At 42.5% G+C, this 19,471-nt stretch overlaps 1 protein-coding gene across 1 annotated transcript in view; it reads right to left on the bottom strand.

Moving 5' to 3' along the window:
- LOC115395587 (protocadherin-1-like) overlaps window positions 1–19,471 on the bottom strand; it is a 93,697-nt gene that overhangs the window by 9,806 nt on the left and 64,420 nt on the right. The window contains exon 4 of the mRNA XM_030101181.1: window positions 10,752–10,971. Coding sequence (XP_029957041.1) covers window positions 10,752–10,971 — 220 coding nt within the window. The remainder of the gene's footprint in view (window positions 1–10,751; window positions 10,972–19,471) is intronic.

Here is a 19,471-nt window from a genome sequence, read left to right as displayed (position 1 = left end):
CAAGATGTTATCGCTTTGCTAATTCTGCCTTTGATCTCTTCAGCCTGCGACGTGAGAAGCGGTTCACTTGCACAAGCTAACATTAACGGCTAATTAGCCTACACCTGCACAGTGCCCGTGATAGAAAAATGGTAAGCCTTGCTTTCAAAGAGACTTGGTCTGTCCCGCAGTGACATATTTTCTTCCATGTCTGGTGGGTTTCACATTACCCCTGCCTGTGGCTGCGGTTGTTCCATGACGGCTTTTATCAATTGATCATACATCATATCCTTCAACCAGAAACCAAGCGGTCAGGCTCAGATTTATATCAGAGTGCTATGTGGTCTGAATGCATTGCAGGCAAAATGCACACATCAGCACAAGTGATAGAAAAAAAAAAAAAAAAAAGATAAGCGCGATAAAAGTTAATACGTAGAGATTTAAATAATTCAGTCACAGGAGGCACATCATTTTCATGCCCAGTTTGGACAAACATCAGCGTAATCTCGCAAAATCCCATCCTCAGAATCATGTAAGCAGCCCATGCAGTGGCTAAATGACGACTCTGGAGAGCCGAATGCTTTATTTGACCATTTATTGTAGATAGAGTTGCTGCATGACTGACAATTCTCTGGGAAAGTCAGCGTACTAACGCAGTCAGACGGAAAGCTCGGTTCCCACAATGCTCTGAACAATACAGCCATGTGTTTGGAGCAGGACAATTCAAATTTATAACATGATGGAAAATGAAAATTGCCTTTTTGTGTTGCAAAGAGGCTACAGGAAAAGAACAGCGGCCGCCTCCCATTGCTGCTCTACCCATCTGCACCCTCTGCCAGGCAATAGCTTTTCTGACAAGGCTTTGATTAGGGCAACAGGAAAAAATATCACATGGAATCAAACACAGGGCTTAAAATATAAGTATTAAGGGGAAATTGCAAATTTTGGTCTTTAAATATGGACTTAAAGAGAAGCCCAAAACACAGGAGGCAGCAGGGGGTCATCAAGAAGGCTTCTGAGGCCAGCGTGGTTCCTCCCTCCCCTGTTGTTCCTTACTGATCCACTGAATTCTGCTGCTAACGTTTGATTGACTTTGTTTGAAAGCTTCAGTGTGCTGAAGAAGGGCCATGTGCTTTTATGTTTTTGGAATCTTCACACAATAACACCATTATTATCTGTCGGGAAAAAAAAAAAAAAAAAAACTAGCAGAGAGGCGAGGCAGGGACACTCAGGTATAACTGGGAGACTGACTATTTTGGTTAATTGAATGAAGGCCACACCTGCACTTTAGTGCTGTCTTGTGTATTAAAAGAGCATTAAAAGGGGCAATATAAATGTTTTATCACATTAAAGTATCATAAATGGGCAGGACATACTCCACATTATGTGATAATAAAATTAAAATTTAATGCCCTGATGGGTAAACTGGGTCATGAACACAGCAGCAGTCCAGGTCTGTCTGTGACCCTCGGAGTGCTTTGGCTGACTGCTGCTGCCTGTTTGGCCGGAACGCTGTGATTTTTCAATGTGTTTTACTGAAACCGTTTTTGGCCATATTTGCGATGTTTTTCCGCCATGTGAATAGTATAGAGAGTATGAGAGCTGGTAATGGGCAATCAAGTGCAAAGCAGCCACAGCAATAACGGCAACAAAGCAGCGAGAGCACAAAGCAAATGCACAACAAGAGCAAACATCTATCTCTCTTGCTTCTGCCGCTCTCGCTCTCACTCTCTTTTTTTTTCTATTAGGGTCTCCTCTCTCCATCTGTTTTTTTTCAGGGCCTGTGGTGGCTGTATGTTTGATGGGTACCTCGTCTCCGGGCTAGATACTGTTTCAGGAGACAGCTCATCAAGATGAGTGACAAGTGTTGGGGGCCCTGCACATGGCATGACCATCCGAGAGGGAGGCACCGAGAGGGAGAATGAAAAATTCCATAAAATGTCTTTAACCGAGGACACAGTGACCACGGAACTCTTTGACGATCCGCCAGTCTCTGTTGAACCTCTGAAGTTTGCGGCGAGCAGGAAATCAGTCACGATTGTACAATGCATTCAAGTGCACACTCTAATTAGACTGGTGGAGCGAAGCTACATCGGCATGCAATATTCCCTCAGAATTACTCTACTTTTGGCTTGAGAACAAGGACTCTTCAGGGGTGGCTCAAAGAAAAGTAAGCCTTAAAAGTGAGTTTTGAAAATTACTGGAATTGGTGGAGTAATGACGGAGACGCGGCATTGATCAAAAACTCCATCAAGCTGGTGTAAAAATGCAGCCAGGACCTTGTGTAACAGGGCCGTAAAATGCCGGTTATGTCACCTAAAATGCATAACACTGTAATATGCTTGGCCATGAGGATAAGCAAGACTAATTCGAGTCTTTTTTTATTTAGCTTAAGGCATGCAGAATATTGACTGCATGATATACCATGTTAACACAAAACTGCAAATTAAGAATTGATTCCTTCACCGGGGGGGAAAAAAAATAGGAGGAAAGAAATGTACTGCTGCTTTTCATTTGGCATTGGGAGGACATTTTCAGTTTCACTGGATGTAGTTCTCATTGAGTTTGTGGGATCCTTGAACTGCAGTGAATTTTGAGATATCTTTGAGAAAGCCTTAAAGCGAGAGCGGCTCAGTTCCTGTGAGACTCACTGGAAATAAGGAAATGCATGTCAGGCCCATACAGTACAATTCCAGTCCCTCAAGTGCCATCCATCATTGAAGGGCAGAACACTAGTTAGAGGGAGGTTCAGCGGCTCTCGGTCCCCATCACACTATGATGGAGAGATGACCCCCGGGGCCTTTCTCTGATGCCGGTTTGAGCAGCCCGACCAACTGAGGTTGAAGTGGAACTGGCCCCTCGCCAGCATCCCCTCCCGAATACACAGCGCTCGACCTGCTCCACGAATCACATCTGGGGTGAGGCTGGGTAAAACCCACTGAGAGCCCCACTGCCACTTTCTATTTCTGCCGCCACAATTATCCTTAAAGTTTTAGCTCCAGATCCCATCGACCTAGTAGTGGACACTCAGCTATAACAGGGCATCTCTTATCGCCGTGGGCGACACTGGGCTAATTAAGGAATTCCTCTCCATGTGCCTTTATAAACTTGTACTTTCAAGCCCAAATTTATACATGCATTACCACCTCCAAACCTGCTGCTTCAGCATGCTGCTGCCCAGACTCACTGGCGTGGCAAGAGTGGGCAGCGTGCTATCCAATTTTTGCCTAAGCACAGAGAGCCATCCATTTTTGTAAGAGTAATACACGAGCACATCTAAAGCTTAGGGCTACTGGCTTAGGCATGCTGCCTCACTCATTCATTTTACAAGCTTAGTGCTAAAACCGGACATTTTCAGTGGCAGCATGGTGTTAAAAGCACTATTTATGGAACCTAATGTGTGCTTATATGCATGTACTGTTCTTCTCTGTGCATAATTCTCAACACTCATCTGCGTTTTCATCCATGATATATACATGTGGAGAAGCGCTGAGTAGCTCGTGTGGATCTCTATTAAAATAGCAATGACTGGGAATGGGTCCCTGGAAAATGCTCCAAACATGTTTCACTAACACCCCGATGATTTCTGCTTTCTTCTTTTCCATTATTCAAGCCATATTCAAGTGTTTATTTCAATGTTTTCTGAGCAACATTTACCACTCTTTTTTTCTTGTAAACCACTGTAGTTAACACCAAAAGAATATAAAAAAAAGGAAGTAATCTACGCAATGGGGTTCAAAATAATTATGAGCAATACAACAGACATTGTTAAAGCCCACAACAAACCTCACATTCCCACAAAATCAGGCTATTATCAGTGATGCTACCACAGTCTTCCAGTCACTGGACACAATGATGAAACTGCAGAGAAATCACTTTTATGTGTAAAAGAAGGTAGTATGAAATTGAATGCAAGGGGGGAGATTTATTGGGATAATGGGACTTCTATTCGAGCTCTATCTAGATTTCACATGTGGCTGCAATCTCTGCCACACAGTAAGTCAGTTCACTCTGAAAGACAATAAGCCAATTCCGTACTTTGCTCCAGTTAATGGTGTGCGATGTAATAACATGTCCCTTCTGTCACAAAGCTCCCTTTTCAAAAGGTCTGGCCTGTCTGCAGCCATTTGACAAACACTGTAATGTGTGTGGCCAAAGTTTGGGCTGAGAGCGCTGGTCTCATTGTCAGTGAGCACACAAGCGAAAGCACATTTTCAGTTTCAAATTGGGCGAAGGGAAATCTAGACGCATTCAAGACCTGTGACGTGTTGACACATCATCAGCGCCACTGGATTCAGCTGCATTGTCCCATGAAGTCATTTGAAAAAGGCTTATAGTTTTCCATTGTCAGTGGTGTCAAAGCCTTATCCAGGTTAGAGACTTTAATTCTGCTCCAGTTAGACTCTTCCAGTGACCTATTTGCTCTGGAATAAAACTACAAACAATTGGGGGTTAACAAACAGCAGCAGCTGATGTGAGCACAGCGTAATGCGTGTGCCAGAATGAGCGTGGGATTATAGGCGTATTACTCATGACAACTTGCCCCGAGGGACTACTTGTAGGGACTTTTTTTTTTTTTTTTTATGTCCCCAACAGAAGCCTCCACAAAACTGCCAGCCCCATGACCTGTCCCCTTCTCTGGGTGGTGGCAGCTCCAGCAGTGGCTGGCACAGGCCACTGTGCTGGTGCAGCCTGGCATGGTCTACTCCACTCAACAGTACTAACAGGCAGAGACACTGACAAGGCACAATGACATCTGCTTGAGGAAACCCACACCCCTGCATCAGCACGCAACGCCGCCACCCGGGCAGGGGCCCAAGCTGGCACTTATAAGACCAAACAAGCTCCATTAGGTTGACATGCTGCCTTTCAGGCGGCACACTGTCTTCCTCCACATTCTTATTTGCAAAAAAGAGAAAAAAAATGTTATGCTTTGCACATGCAAAAACAGATGTTCATGGGAAACACGTAATGTTATTGCAGGCATGGCAGAACCGCCGACACCCGGTATGATGCTGATACGGTGAAGCCCTGACAGCAGAAAAAACCCTTGACAGGAGTTCAAACGGTACAAATATATGAAGCTCGATGCATCATCTGTGAGATCTAAGGCCAGGAAAATCAGACAGTATTACTAAAGAACCTCATTATCATGCAAATGCCATTTATTCCATTTTATCTCACCCCTCTCAATAGGCCATATGGCAGTGAGTCCGCACGGAGGAAGACACGGGGAGACCTCACGCTGGGCACGCGGCCACATCAAAATTCCTCCATCTGTGGTCAATTGAGTTTGCATGAGTATGTGCTTTCTGTGTGTGTGTGTGTGTGTGTGTGTGTGTGTGTAAGCTAGTACCTGTCTTCCATGCACCTGTGTCTGTGCTACTCTCATATCACTGCCAAAATGGCTGACCACTGATCCCTGGAAGAGTGATTATTGTCTGGGTTGGACGGGACATGACGGGAATGCTGGTCAAAGTTATGTCTGAAGGGGACAGAGGGGTCCTCAGATGACTCACGTCCCATTTACATGCTATGAGTCCAGGTGTGTGCTGTGGCCCCAATAGTCTCACTGGCACAGGCAAATATTGACAAAAAGAGTGAAAGGCAGAAACATGTCTTACTCATTGATAGAAGCAATTCAAAAACTATTTCAATGGAACCAGATCAAGTCTGCGATTAGGGATGACTAAAGAAATTTTCGACATATCAAACACATTTGTCACTGATTCCCCTTTATTGTCGCATTTACTGCTGAGCCGATCTGCAAGATGCTATAGATCGCTTCAACATAATGATTGTTCAAGACCTGCGGTGGACGGACTGGTGGGACAGAAAAAGTCCTCTGGTCTCCCTCTGACTCACTGTGGAGGACAAATCATGCATCTTGACAGCAACCAGACATACAAGATAAGCAGTTTTCATGCTGTCTGAAGCAATCAATTTAAAAGGAATTACAGAGCTCAGTGATTACGATGAGAGTCTATTAAAGTAAAATAGTACTGTAATCAAAATGATTTAGAGATTTGGGGTGCGATGCAACATCCTCCACTGCAAAACAAACACATGCATGCATGTATGCAGGTGCACGCCCACACACAGATGCATGCACGTGCGCCTACCGGACAAACATTTCTGATGAGATTAACTAACAGTTGAGAAATGAGCACGCATGAATGTACGAGTGGAAAATACACATGGGGAAACTGAAATGGAGTGCACTCTAACACTAACATAGCCCGAAGACAAGAATTAGCAAAAGTGGGAGGAGGGAGCAGCTGCTCAGGCATACAAAAAAAGGAACTCCAGAAATTAATTGCTGCAGATCAGGCAGCATACATGTCATATATCAGGGATTTTATTACTGCAGTTTGAATCTACTCTTAATTTCAAAGCCAGGAACCATGAGGGAATGTATGTTGATACCTACTTCAATGAACCACAGATACTCTAGGAGGCTACACACACACACACACACACACACACACACACACACGTCTGTGTGCATGCACGCACACATGCACACATGCAGTTTCCTGCTACTCAGACCGGAAAACCAAGGTCAAGTGACTTCAGACTGCAAGCATCCTGAAAAGACAGAAAATATGTGCAAACAAAAAAAAGAAAAGAAAAGAAGATACTTCTCACAAAAAAAGCGAAAAAAGAAAGTCTCTAAATATAGATCAGCTTAAAAGCAGTTGATTTATTCCCCACTAATAAGCCACCTTTGGCATTAATATCCTTAATGGCAATATGCTATAAATAAAGAAACTGCAGGAAGTTGGATGCAGCAGCGACGACATTCTGAGCCCAGGATGAAGGAGCTGATCTAATTTTAGTTGACTGCAACACCAGAATTTTAAACTCCAATTCAAAACAAGTATAAACATAACATTTGATTATATTATTAAAAATAATTAATAATTTCAATTAATGAATCATTTTCCTTTTTCTCTTTTATTTCATTTGTTTTTTTTTTTCAGAAAAAGTTGATATAGTGTTGGAGAAAAAGGGTAATCTGTATTTGGATGTTCTTTTGAATTTTTTTTAAAAAAAATGTAAGCGGTTGAAGCCCAGTTAGTTATGTACAATATCATTTGGTCTTCTTCTGATAACATATCAAACTAAAAGTCCAAACTACAGGATTTGTTTTGTAATCAAAGCTGTGAAAGTATATTAAAATAACTATTGTTCATCGTTCGTAGTCCAGTATTGCCCTTGTCAGTCTTGTATAATGTTTATTTCCTCCACTTTATTTCCAGTTTGCTTGTTTGAGTATGTGTGCTAGTTTTTGAATCAAGATTTCCTCCATGATCTTTAGACACTGATCCTTTGCTGGTGGTGTTTCCTCACCCTAATTTCTCCTGACTGCTTTCTTTTCTTCAGACTAACAATTCAGAGGGGTAATTCCTTCTGGGATGAGACAAATATGTATAAATGTTTCTTTAAGGCTAGAATAACATGAAGACATATCCCAAGTGGCATCGGCTCTTTGGTTGTTAGGTTTTTGATTTGTATTTAGTATTACAATTAGGACTCATTTACGTTTCTATATGAATTAAATTTCTCTTGTAGATCTAAGGGAAAAAACAAAACAAAAGACTATGTTCCTTCTTATTTTATCCCACATAATTCACAGACAACACTGCTTTTGAGTCATTGGAATCTTCCTCAACCTGCATCTCATCCTCTCACCCGCTGATTTTAATGTTTTCGGTCAATCTAATAAATGCAAAGAAGGCTCATTTATAGCTTTATAATACAGATATAAGAGATTTGTATACATAAATGATTACCTGCATCTTTTTTTAAAGGAAAAAGCCTCGACCAGCTGTCATGAAGTTGCATTAAACACCTCAAGGCTGAATATATTTTATTGGAAAAACCAAAAGCTACAAACATGCGTCACCACTGGACTTTCCCTCTCTCTGTCGTTGCATCTCTTAGATCATGCTATTATCCTGAGGAAAAAAATACAGATATTTGTGTTTAAACATAAGAAGGAACAATATAAAGTTGTCAACACTGACATATAGGTCAATAGGTCTACTTTTGAATCATCTGAGCAGCGTGATTTAATCAATACAATTGACTGCATTATAATCACACAATATATCGTATTAGGGCTGCACAGTGGTGTAGTAACTTGCATTTTCATATCATAGTGAGAAGGTTGTGGGTTCAAAAACAGGTCAGGCCTTTCTGTGTGCATGTGAGAGTCAGTGGTTGTCTGAGTCTCTGTGTTTTGGCCTGTGATGGACTGGCAACTGCCTTCACTGCCTTCGCACATTTTTTAGCTAGGATTGGCTCCAGTGCCCCATGACCCTGAATTAGACAAAGCTGTATATAAGATGGATGTTTTGTTTTAAGAATGCAACATTAATAAAGTAAGAATCAACACTTTTGACAACACCCGGCCGGATCGCATTTCTGTATGTGAATAAATGGCCAAACAAACAGCTATACTGCTCTGCACTGCAGGCTGCAGGCTTGAAAAATGTAGATTCGCCAGTGTCAAAGTTCAGCTTGTGGAACAAAACACACATCCGTGTCGATATTTTCGGGGCCCAGTGATGCAAAGGCTGACAGTCTGGGGTTCATATATTGCGTTTTATCCAACTTAAACGGAGTGACATATCGTGCGCACCTCCCCATTTTTTGCCTGTCAGTCATCTTTACTGCAATGAATAAAGCTCTGCATCAGTACAACCTGTCACTCTGTCACTCAAATGCTTAAAAAAAAAAGATTTGGCGTCACCGTTCAGGTGGAGCAGGGGAGGAATTCCTCTGTCTCATTTGATTTTTCTGTCTAATCTTTCATTTTATGTGGGCTCTCTGTTATCTCCCTGAAGTGGGAATCACATTTTAATTAGGTCTACCCTTGGTTCGCGGTTCATCTTTGCATCTCCCTGTCCTCTGCGCTCATCCTATGGGCTTTGCTTGCTCGTCAGAGACTCTTAGTCCCCGCTCCCTGTCACAATCTAACATCTCCCCCATCTTGTGCCACCTTTTCATTCTCTAACTGCTCCATCTTCACTCACAATGTTGCTCTCCTGCTGCTGACAACAAAGAGCAGCCTGTCTCACAAAAACGTCTGTTCTGCAGATGGGAAGGAAACACAATAAACAGCCACAACAATAGCAAAAGAGAGAGAGAGAGAGAGAGAGAGAGAGAGAGAAAGGAAAATGCATATATTACAGACTCTAAGTGCATAGAGGAAATAAATGGGAGTAGTCAACTGTTGGTTCCTGTTGGCTGCTGGGCTATCAACAGCTACCAGTGTGCAGAGTGACCAGATCTATCTATTGAACACGATGTTTAGCAATCTGACCTCCGCAGGGCCACGGGGAAGAGCCACATTGGAAAGTTTATCCTCTCCTGCATGCACGCTCTCCGCTCCACTTCTACATCACGGTGTCACAAATTCACACAAACAAATAAACATCCGCAATAGAGATGAATAAATCAGCTAATGAGAGCCAGCACAAATGTCTGGTAAAGAGACGATGCATCACAATGCAAGACACTATACTAAGAATAGAACTTTGTCATCCGCTGTTTTGGCGTGACGGTGACACATTTTAGCCTTTGATCCTGCAATGTTTTGCGACGAGGGAGTGCTTGGGATTGAAATAGTTTTTTTGTGTCTCTCTTCACTTGAAAAAGCCAGAAATCGCTCAGCACTCATGATGTACAGTCCCGCTGACAATAGATACATCTGTGCCTTTTTTTCACTCACAGTGTGACAACATGGCTGTCAATGCTGATCAGCAACTCTATCAAGTCCTCCACGCTGATGCGCGCCTCGTTTTTGTATGGGCCAGTGAAAGCTCCGCCGCTTAAATCCGCGCCGTGGTGAATGCGAAAAAAGCAGAGCCTCCCCATGCTTTTCAGCTGAAGTGATCATAATGGGACGCACTAATGATGGATAAATATAAGGAGAGGGCTGAGACGTTCTGGGTAAGCAGCAGAATATTATCATGGAAAAGTGTGTAGTCCGAAGAGTGGCGTGAATGCAAAATACTATAATAACTGGAAATGCACCGTGTGAATCACTTACCATAGCGTGTTACGCGACAGGTAATGGATTATATTTGGCAGCTTAAGGCAGCAGAATTGTTATTATGATACACAGTTCACAAAATGGCAGTTATAGCTTTTTTTCCCCCCTAATACGACCCTATGCTGAGACCATCAGCGCTCGGCCTGTGGATTGATCACTGAGCCTAGAAATTATGGCACCTGCACACCTAAGCTGCGCCGCGAGTGGCCTGCGACTAAAGGCAAAGAAATGCTTGGAGTAAACACAGTGTTGTCTGCACAGATGTCATGGTTCAGATTTATTTAGAGGGCAAATGCTCCATTAGTTAGGCTTTTTAATTAGCACACTTGTGAGAGTGGGTCATTAAGGATGTCTGACAGAAGACCTGCTGATGAGGGGGATGGAGGCACTGCTTACTCCGGCCTCGGCACCGCACGCACGCACGCACACCTACACACACACACACACCCACGCGGGCGCGGATCTGCTTAAAAACCAATAACATTCCCCCCACAGTCATCAACACACACAGCGAGGCAACGTCACGGGTGCCACAACATTTCCACTCCGAGATGGCCACAGAGCACAAACAAATTTTCCTCAAATGTCTTCATCAGCGTCAACAGCGCACACACATTGAGGGGCTGTTGGAGACATTTACATTCAAATACATATTCATAAAGGAACACGCCGGAGCGGGGGGAGGGTGGGGAGGGGATTGCCACTGTACCATTTTCTGGGTGTTCAGTCTCTCCAATGCTGCCATCTGGAGTGGTCCTCTCATAGTGGTCCTCAGGTAGGGTCAGCGGTCCGATGCGAGGCCCGGATGACGACTTGCTGCTGGGAGTCTCCGACTCCTCCAAGCCGCTGTCATAGTAGCTGTGCTGAGAGGCATCCTGCAGGTCCTGCACGGGGTTGGTGGTGGAAAAGGTCACTCGCCGATGGGGATGCTTCAGAAAGAACAAAATAGAGACACAACAAATGAATTTCTTCAACAAAGAGGAGGAACTCTTTACAACTCATTGTCCTTGTTTTGACGGCTCCACCACGGTTTGAGTGTTACATGTTGGAGCTGAAAACGCCCCCATTAATGCCTAGTGTCTGAATTTCATTGGCCCCATAAAGCTCACTCTTTCACAAAATAACATTAAATATTAAACATTTTAAATATTAAAGTCTTCTGCACTATTATTATTCGGAGGATAAGGTAGACATATATGCATTGAGTGAGGTTATTGACTTCAGTAATGGGAGTGAGCAAATTAGCTGGAGGGAAAAAAAAAACAGAAATATTTATTCAAAACTGACTGTATGGAGGGAAAACAAAATAAAATCTAAATATTAGGCTGGATCATATTGTCCTGTACAGTGATTGCTTAAACAAAGCTAACAAGTTACACAAAACTAATAATTTCTTAGTATTTAAAGTGCAGAAAAACCGTCTATTTTCTGAACAGTTAATTCCCTGATGACCTTGAATGCACCATGAGTGTCCCCTTTCAAAGCGGTGAATCCTCGTCTGAGCTTCTGGATATATTAAGACGTGACTTTTGTTGGTTTCGTCCGTGCTAACTGCAGCTCTAGCTCCTGTTTCTTTCCTATATTGTACAAACATGAATAATAGGTAAAGGGGCAAATGTGATTGGATCGTTTTTATTTCTGGTCTGTTTTATTCCCAAGCCAACCAACCACATAAAAGGTTTAACCGAGCCATTACCTTCCTTTGTGACTAGCACACATATTATGATATGGTCGGCTGCATGCTTGTTTAGTTAATATTAACGCAAGCATTGCTTATTGTTTGTCATTTGTTTATTGGCATGTACTTTCTTTTCAGTCTAATACCTATCTTAATGACTTCTGTTTGGAACGCTGCTGCAGACCACAGCCATATTAAATACCTGGAGATTACATCTCTATCCCGAGGAGTGATTAAAATCAGTTTGTAAGCAGTGCATAATAATTTGTTGGTGGAGAATTGGTTGGTGCGCAAATGCCACATATCTTTAGAGAAGGTACTCTGGCATGTTGATGTTGTGTAAGATACCAGATTATCTGTTAATTAAATAGAAAGTATTGATCCATGCTGAAAAACGTAAAAGCGTAAAATCTGATTTACTCATTTCCTTTCAGATTAAGAGCTCCTAATATGATATGTGTAGAAAATTAACGAAGCACAGACATCATGTGTCACGATCAGTCATTCCTACTATTTAACAACGGCAAAAAAAAAAAGAAAAGAAAAAGACAGCATTATTGTGCATACAGCCTGATTCTTATGCATGTGGAGAGTGAGGACATGAAAGAAAACATTATAAAACAAGCCTCGCAGAGTGTCATAGAAATCGAGCATGCAAATAGTATTATTATTGCCGTTATTGTCATTATTAGTCAGACAAAAGTTTCATTTTCTCAATCTGCTGCTGCCAAATGAATTCTGATGACAATGATTGGTACACTAATCAGTAGCCCCAGTGAGCTACTTCCTATCTCCATATTTTAATATTTCTCTTTCCCCAGCTTTTGATGTTCAACCAAGCGGAAAGCTAGACAATATTTCAGCAATTTAACTAAAAAGGAGTCCTAAGAAGATCTAAATAAGGCTAATGAAAAGAACAAAACAGAAAACTGGAAGTACGGTTAGTTTTCCGGCACTAGAATTTTCTATAGCTTTTGCTGTGCTATTTTGATGTGACTTGGTGAAAGAACAAGAAGGCAAATAAACGAATGAAGACACTGATGAAATCTTGAGTTTGATGGCTTCAAGAGGAGCCGAGCAACATAAGAAAAATCATTTGAGATCACACCCTTTATCAAATTGAACGGCTTGTAAATACAGTTAGGAGACCATTAAATATCCTCTCCCAAAGATCGGTTTACTAATGGCTACTTACCACCGATCCACAACAGAAAGATGACTCCTTGCAGTGCACATGCAATTGCACTCCTTTTTTCCCCCTCCAACCCCCCACACATGAGCGGCTCTCGTAAAAGTCGGGAAAGCACTGATACAGCAGAACGGGCCTGCCTCTGCTCCACGAGTCAGCCGCGATCAATAACCACGGGGCCTGCGCTTTCTACCATTCAACCACTTTTCTGGCAAACAAATCCATGCCAGAAATCATTGGAACCATCAGCTTTTTAGCACACACACACACACAAACACACACACACATACACACACACACACGGACAAACACACATGCACACGCACGCTCGCTTTTAGAGCTGAGGTAAGTGCCATCAGTGGCGTGTTCTTAATACCGTTAGTGGGCTTCAAAAAATGTTTCCAGAAACCTGTTCATCTCCCCATCATCTCAACCCGTCAGCCTGTCATATTTTTCGCACTGCATGGATGCATCTCTGAGACTTTCATCTAAATAATGATTATTAGACTTCTGAAAGCACGCCTTTCTTCTTCTCTGTTTCCCCCCCTTCCCCTCTAAGCGGTGCTTCTACATCACTGCTTTAATAAATCCTCCCCAGCATAGTTTGAAGGAAAAAAAAAATGTCTTAGATTTCATGGTTATCTCATCTGTAACATTTAATGGGATGTAAGCTTAATTTTCAAACAAGATTCCCAAAAAGTAAGAAAACAGGGAATTTTTTTATGTCTTGGTTTCAGATTGTGATTCGTATGTTTGCTGTGGAAATGAGAGAAAGAGGAAAAAAAAGAGGGCAATGAGAGGTTTTGGTTTGTTTTCTTTCTATTAGACATGCTCTTTGATTAGTGCAGCTACACATAAAACATTTTTAACAGTGAAATTGTGCTTATCAGCTCTGTGAGGAGCTGAAAAACACAAAGTAAGACCACACTGTTTATCAGACTCAAGGAGAATTTAAATTGCATGGCTTGATCAAACAAGTTCTGAAACTATTCCAGAGCGAATGGTGAAAATAGACCACACTTTGCCAGGAGTTCTGAGCACAGGACCCATCCATCAAACCCGGCGATGACGAGTCCTACTTCCCTCCATCAGGCATTTAAATGGACTTGTTGTTGACTCACGAGGCTGGACCAGGCACATTATACATGCCAATGGAGCATTCCTCAAACATGATTGGTCGTCTCTCAGGCTTCACGACGATTTAAATGTAAGGGGGCATTTAGTTGTTCAAATATGGATCCTTGCTTAAACTTCTCCTCAAGGCATCACTCCAGAGAGTCAGCATGTTTCCTGAGTATGATAACTAGCTAAGGCTGCAGAGATGGGAAATAGATTCTCCTTTTAGTCAGAACACAAATCCTTTGCCAGGCCTTGGGGGGCTGCGGGGATGCGGCAAGACGGAAGGATGGAAGGGGAGGAGGGAGGAGGAGGAGGAGGAGGCAGCGAGCGGGAGAGGGGAGTTGGTCAGGCAGACACGGCCGGCGCTTTGGCTGGAGGGGACAAGCAGAAGGATTAGATTCTGGGAGACTGGAGGCGGGAGAGCGGGATTGTTCGGGCATTGTTGTAGGAGTGAGAAGCTATGGGGGCCGAGAATGAAGGAGGGGACATTTACGATGACATCTGAATTCATAACCCCATTTAGACTGAGCTAAAATGGCCTCGTTTATAATAATGCAATCCCAAAGCAGATGGAAAGATACAGCAGGATTCTGGCTTTGTGAGGAGGCAAGGATCCATAAAAAGACAGTAATAAACAAGCAATTGTCCTCTGCTGACCTGAAGTTTCAGGAAAAAAAAAATGTTAAGCAAAACACTGCCAACAGCCCAACGATTAATGCAACATATTGATAATCTAAAAGAGAAACTGCTTGCTATTGATATCAGTCTGTCGTGTACTTGTCGTGTCAAGAGTAGAAGCTAACAGTAATCAAGTACTGTTTGGTGTCATATAAATTTCCTCCTGATACCTTGGCAAACACACAGCCTTTCGCTTTCTGACATCAATAAAAATACACAAGAAAAGAGAGCGGCTGCTGGTGTATGTCCACCGGTTTGCCTGCAGCTATTCAGTAGCACAGACCTCACACTTATCTACACCCTAACCACCCTTCTCCCTTCAAACCTTGAATATCTTCAACCTGATGCACTTAGGGCAAAAAAAAAAAAAAAAAAAAAAAAAAGTCAGCACACCTTTTCCTTCAGTTCCTGTTTGTGATCTCACAAGTACAAATTGGTGGTATTTCCAAAAAGGAAATAAGGTCAGCACCTCAGCTGGTCAAATTTCAGTGAACTAATCAGTTGGAAAGGATTTCAGACACCTTAATGCAGTCATCCTGTAGAATCAAAACAAAAGGAAACGTTTAAATGAATGATATTGGTCACTTATGGTGACGGAATGAAGAAGGCAACGTGCTGATTGTGACTGATATGCCATCTTAATACGAGGACAGCGTGGTTGGTGATATCCTAATTGTTGCCATCTAACTACAAGGGAGCCTTCATGGAATTTTAAACGACAAAAATGTCAAATTAAATGGCCTTGTCACCGCGACGCAAGGAGAGAAGGTGCTTTGAAAGCTTTGTGATGTGGTTACGTAAGTGGAAAGCACTCATTGTTAATTAACAGAACTATTGATGTAATATAAAAACGTCTACGCAGAAAGACATTGGAGTTCACAGGCACTACAGCTCCCATCCGTCTCATCCTTTCATTGAAGTGTAGAACGTATAAAAATGTAGGGATGTTCTGCTTTCAGGTGAAATTTCGGGATGAAATAAAACGCACTATTAACCTTTGGAGGTTAACCTAATGTGACCTTCTCTCAACTTTTTAATGCACATGTCCGGCTGTTCAGTGTTTCAGTACCTTTTGTATGACTTGCTTCACAACTTGTGTAGGATCAATAAATCAACCAATACATGTTCTGGTTCAGTGAGAACTGACATTTAGACAGTCCTCCTCATCACGCTGTTCACATTTTCACATGATGAGTAGCATCTGATTGGGAGCTGTCAATCCAATCCGAATTTTCATACAAGTTCGGCAAGTCAAAATGCAACACAAAAACACGGAAATGCATTGAAATAAAACATATATCTTCAAATTGGGTGTAAAATGAAAACTTATATTACCTTATTTTCAAGATTTCGAGCAAACCATAAATGTAACGAGTGCAAATACAGAAAGCATTAAATGTAGACTCGGAGTCACGACTACAACACCTGAGTGAAATATTGTACTCCCCTCTGGATCCCAGGAGCTGGAACTAAAAATGTCTGAAATTTATCATAATATCTTAGGAAATGTGGCAGTGAAGTACAGATTACTACTGAGGCTGCGACTAAAAAACTTTTATCTGGCTTCACTCACTAAATTACTGGTTGAGATAACCGAAGGGGGTGACGGCACAATGGAGGTTTTCAAACTGTCAATCAATTTGTCCTCAGCTGTTGCCAGCTGTGCTTTGTAGTGATTGGTTGATTGGGCAAAGAGGTAGGGGACTGAGAAAAAGAAACTGATTGAAATAAAATGGGCTTTCTTTGTTACAGCAAAACTACAAGGACACTAACCGCAGGCCCCCCCAGGCTCTGCGCCTCTGGTGTCTAATGTACAACTCAACAAGATACAACAATATTCTGACACGGCTATCTTTACAAAATACTGCTTCGGGCTTGAGCTGATAAGGACTCAAAAAGTCTGAATCGGATGATTTCAAGAGAGGAGCCATGCGAGTGCAAAGACGCGCTTGAGGTGAGGGAAGGAGAACCCTGCTGCTCTGAACTTAAGAGTGCATTTTAGGTTATGTTGAGACCGGCAGCCGATATTAAATTCACAGCACAGTGAGACATCAGAATAAATATTTCATTCATCAATTCAGATTTAAGCCAAATTCACCAGGGAGGTGATATCGGATTTAAATCCTGGCTTTCAAACTACCCCTAACCTCACTTCCCACTTGGCGCTCAGCTGTGACGTCGCTTGTGGGGCTCAGTTAGTCTGGTTAGCCGGGCCAAACACCCCCTCCACCCAAAAAAACCCCATACATCAGCCACCTCTGTCACTAATGCTGTGTGGTGTGATGGAGGACTTCTGCACTGAGACGAGATATTGCCACGGTGTGAGGAGAGAGGATACATCTCCATTATTCACCCAGCTTGTCCCTGGCTGTTTTGTGTCTGTTTTGTGGAAGGGAAAAAAAAAAAAAAAAAAGAGAAAAGCCCCACCAGTCTGTAGTCGGGACGATTCCACAGCAACTCACGCAGATGGGTTATTGTTAATGGTTATATCTAATCACTTGCGAATAACAGTGTGGACAGTCTGTCCTAAAGATTGGATTTGAAATAAAAAATAATGTATTTGCCTGCAGCTTGAATAAAGAAATAAAAAGAGATTCCCGGGGCAAATGGCTGTGCCTCAGCAACACGGAGGGCGCTCTCGGTGGCTGTGGCGTGCCTCTATTGCCACTGCTGATTTGCACTGCTGATCCCTGATGGGACAGCAGACCCCGCTACTCTGTTGTGCTCTCACATTGCACCGAGTTCCCCAGTCCATTGTAAATGCCCTGGAGCTACCTGACACCGCTCCGCCGTCAGGTGCCCTGTCATCCAGCCAAGCTCCGCTGATTGCCAGAGCGCAGGGCTGCTGGTACTTATGCAGATGGGAAAGCTCTTCCATCTTCTTTGCCACTTTTTGAGCAGATTCCCAGCAGACCCGCAGGTGAGTTAGATTCGGTGTGTGAATCTCTGTCTTGCGCTTCCAACTTTGCATTTGTGTTGTGTTGACTGATCTGCGACTGAACATTTGGTCATCAAGCTGGGGATTGCATTGTATGTACTTTAACTACATCGCAGCGAATCACTTATGAAGTGAGAGCTTAAGCGGCTGATTATTGAACAGGCTGTGATCCATACAGTGAAAAGGCTGCTACCAGTCACTATTAGCATAATAATAACGACATTTACCAAGTATACAAACATATTATTATTTTAATGGAATAGCACTCTTGTGATTTGACAGATGTACCCTCTCGCTATGAATTTTAATCTCTCTGCTTTCTGTAATATGTCACCTGAGAATAGCTTTAGGAGGCATCTCTTACCCTCTGGATTTTAAGCTAAAATGGTTGGAACTCCATTTATAGCGCTCTGATTGCATCTCCATTTATATGCTTGCTGAAACATATCTGAATCACAATCCCATATTGCATCATTTCTTATGAATTAATCATAAAATAATCCTTTTAAATGAGTCAAGTGACGGCATGTGCTAAACTGGCACATCGAAGAGAATATAGATCTGCCACTTATTTACTATTTACAAAACATGCCACTTCGTATTCCACTGAAAATGTTATATTTCCAAAAGGTGGGATAAAGGAAACACACAATATGTGTGAAGTTAAATCAGTTTTTCCCACTTCATCTCATAGGTAACAGTGTCACAGCTAGTCTCTTGCCAAATGTTGGCATTTAAATTTTTCATTACACAGGCGTGTTGTTCAAGTCGAGTCAGTGTGGCCAGTGAAACACTGAATATTCAGAATTCCACTTGGAGGAGCAAAGCACAACATGGGCTTGGATTTCATTGCTTTGAAGAAGACTCATGAAGGGAAATTATAACCGACCGAAAACGATCATCGCCACATTGCAGCATCTTGGGTGCAATTTGAAAGTGGAAAGTACAGCTTCTGCAAAGACAATTAGGGAGCACGGGCCTTTTTTCCCCCCCAATAAAAGCAAACTGGTAAGAAGGGATGCTTCAGAGGGCAAAGATGGGAAGATCCACATTTCACACAGAGGCAGGTGGAGAGAGGAGACAGGAAGGCATGAGGTTGTGAGAGCGAGCTGCATTTTATTTACTGTACAGTGGGGTAGGTTTACAGGTTGTGAAGCCAAAAAGCAATAGTATACTCAACTGGAATACTCTTAACTCTTCGAGCTGCACAAAACCTATGTGGCCCTGTTTATCAATCCTGAGTCGAGGTATATCGTGTGTGTACTGGTGCTGGAAAGCCAGACTCCTCCTATTGAATCACAGCTATGTGTCTCTCTGATATTATGAAATGGGTTTTCTGCCCATGTTAAAGGAAACGGCTGATGTCTCAGTGCCCCTGTGATATGAAAAATTCAATTTAAAAGGATGAGAGAAAGAATGGTGCACGGCCTATTTTCATTCCCTCACACTGAGAGATATGAGAATGATGTTCTATTGTGTGGAGGAAATGATGCCAATCGTACTGCAGAGAAATTCCTTCATAATTCAATTCAATTTCTTCTAAATCCCAATGGCAAGCTCCTCTGCCAAAGAGAGGCAGGATGACTGAGACAAAAAGGGAGGGCTGGAGACTAAGATGGAAGGAGAGGGACGGAAGATTGAGACAGAAACAATGGAGAAATGGAGACAGAATCACAGGGAGCAGCCACACTTAGCTAAAGGTAAGAGCAGGAGACACTGATACAGAGTGGAGGGGAAGTGGATGGGAGAAAAAATGTTTTAGTGGTGATTAATTTTGATCAGTGTGGCATTTTAAGTATAGCCAACTAATTTCCTCTAATTACCTCG

Source organism: Salarias fasciatus, chromosome 10 (assembly GCF_902148845.1).
Source record: "Salarias fasciatus chromosome 10, fSalaFa1.1, whole genome shotgun sequence".
Lineage (NCBI taxonomy): Eukaryota > Metazoa > Chordata > Actinopteri > Blenniiformes > Blenniidae > Salarias > Salarias fasciatus.
The sequence above is the reverse complement of the archived record's forward strand: the minus strand, read 5'-3'. Positions and strand labels throughout refer to the sequence as shown.